At 42.7% G+C, this 2461-nt stretch overlaps 1 protein-coding gene across 1 annotated transcript in view; it reads left to right on the forward strand.

Annotated features, from left to right (window-relative positions):
• The window catches only part of LOC106575762 (T-box transcription factor TBX19), a 4776-nt gene continuing 2315 nt past the window's right edge, over window positions 1–2461 (forward strand). The window contains exons 1-2 of the mRNA XM_045696716.2: window positions 1–255; window positions 1703–1967. Of these exons, the coding sequence (XP_045552672.2) occupies window positions 47–255; window positions 1703–1967 (474 nt within the window). The 5' untranslated portion in view covers window positions 1–46. The remainder of the gene's footprint in view (window positions 256–1702; window positions 1968–2461) is intronic.

Consider the following 2461-nt stretch of genomic DNA (forward strand, 5'->3'; position numbering starts at 1 on the left):
TCTGTCTTATTTGAGAGGTAGCCTTTAACCTCGTTGAGGTCCCCAAATGAAGGTTGAGGGTTTAGCTGAAGGTCCTGGTCCTGCCAGCCAGTGCTGTATCTCGCGACTGCTAAGCGTGGTGGAGAGCGAGTTGCAAGCGGGGCGAGAGAAGGGGGACCCCACCGAGAAGCAGCTGAAGGTGACGCTCGAGGAAGCGGAACTGTGGCGGAAGTTTAAGGAAGTCACCAATGAGATGATAGTCACCAAAAGCGGCAGGTGAGCTCGAGCTAATTATATATTTTGTACCTTTATTTAACTAGGCAAGTCAGTTAAGAACAAATTCTTATTTACAATGACGACCTACACCAAACCCGGACGACGCTTGGCCAATTGTGCGTCGATTCGAACTAGGGTGAAGCCTCTAACACTGAAATGCAGCGCCTTAGACCGCTGCGCCACTCCGGAGCCCCGGATAGTAAGACAGACGAGCATTTTTGAATAGTCAAAAATATTTTATTGATCCTCAACCGCAAGAGGACATTTATTGAGGAGAGGAGATTCGCAGACAAACATACAGACAATACCAAATGCAAGTTTCAGGAGTTTGGTCATTTGATCACCCATGATATCTTTCCACCCATTGCTAAATTCATTTTATGAACACATGCAGCAGAATTGAAACCTATATTAAAACCTATATTTCTCTGTCACAGATATCATTCTAAAAATTCTAACACGTATGTTAAATTAGATGGCTTTGAATCAATTACCCAATTAAGAGACCATTCGATTTCAATTGATAATTCCATTTTCAATTACGCACTTCTTCCAAAACGCATCTTGATCGAATCTTTTAATTCAGCCCTTTTTTCAACTTCAGCTTTGTGTGAAATGTATATAGGCCTAGCTATTGCTTTATTCCTATATAATCATTACGATTTCATAAGAATTAGATCCAAGCGAAAACTATTAATTACATAGGCCTATCTGTAATTTAAGACCAAGTGCTATTGAATAATATTAGATAATTTAGGAATGGGCAGCATTTTTTTTCAGAGAGAGTTATTCAAATTGATTCTGTTTAATTGTATAGTCTCGTGTCTTTCATGTCATTAATTAACATTTGATATGTTAATAGTCTATTTGATTCGTCTACAAAACATTCGTTTGGAAGACTTTGTTCCAAAAATCCGACTGCAAACCTCGACAAGCTGGTTATTACTGGCTATATTTATCGCCACATTCTTAAATTAAGAAAATATGTTAGTTATAAAAAATCTGCGTTCTATACTTAGTATTGCCCGTAGTGTATCCGACGGTTTCATAGATTTTTCTGGCGCATGGCCACTTTTGTGCCGACCCTCCTATGCTCTGAGGGGCGGCTTGACCGGTCCAGCGCGCGCTGTAGTGGCAGGTCAGCTCACCTGGTGGGTGTCTGTCCATTTACACGTTGGCCACTTCAGAACGTTTTTATTTGGGGAAAACAAAAAAATAATTTAATATAAGTAAAAAGAGTCAGAAAAAAGGCAAAAAAGTCTGAAACAGCAAGTTTAGAGTTGGTGTGTGTGTGTGTGTGTGTGTGTGTGTGTGTGTGTGTGTGTGTGTGTGTGTGTGTGTGTGTGTGTGTGTGTGTGTGTGTGTGTGTGTGTGTGTGTGTGTGTGTGTGCATACTGCGTGCCTGTGTATGTGTATTAATTTGTGCGTTCCGACTGTGGTGTTCCAGGCGGATGTTTCCGGTGCTGAAAGTGAGTGTATCGGGTCTGGACCCCAACGCCATGTACTCCTTCCTGCTGGACTTCCAGCCAGCTGACAGCCACCGCTGGAAGTACGTTAACGGGGAGTGGGTTACAGCCGGTAAACCGGAGCCTGTCGGTAATGGTTGTGTGTACATCCATCCCGACTCACCCAACTTCGGGGCCCACTGGATGAAGGCACCTGTCTCCTTCAGCAAGGTCAAACTCACCAACAAGCTCAACGGAGGTGGACAGGTAGAGCACACACACGCACACACACACACACACACACACACACACAGTCCGTCTATAGTCTCTAGCTTTGTTTCTGGGCAGCCAAAACTCACCAGTACATCCTCAGCTGCACTAGATACCTCACTAACTTCATGATGTTGCATTTGATGTATTTCATATTTCTTCAGACAAATTCTAAAGTTCTACCAAAATAAAATATATAAATAGACAGAAACATAATGTTCCCCGTCCTTCCTCCTCTAGTAATACCGCTAACCACTCTCCAATTTTCCTTTCTCAGGTGGTCTTCCTTGTATGCAGCGGGTGAATTAAAGGCCAGCTAGACTACATTTACACAGGCAGTCCAATTCGGATCTTTTTTTTGTAATTGGTCTTTTGTCCAATCAGATCAGTACTTTTGCCAATCATTTGGAAAAATGTCAGAATGTGGCTGCCTGTGTAAACGCAGCTCTATATCCCCAGTGGAGGGGCCCTTCTGTCATGGATCTTTTCAT

The sequence above is a fragment of the Salmo salar genome, chromosome 16 (genome assembly GCF_965601325.2).
Source record: "Salmo salar chromosome 16, fSalSal1, whole genome shotgun sequence".
NCBI classification, from domain to species: domain Eukaryota; kingdom Metazoa; phylum Chordata; class Actinopteri; order Salmoniformes; family Salmonidae; genus Salmo; species Salmo salar.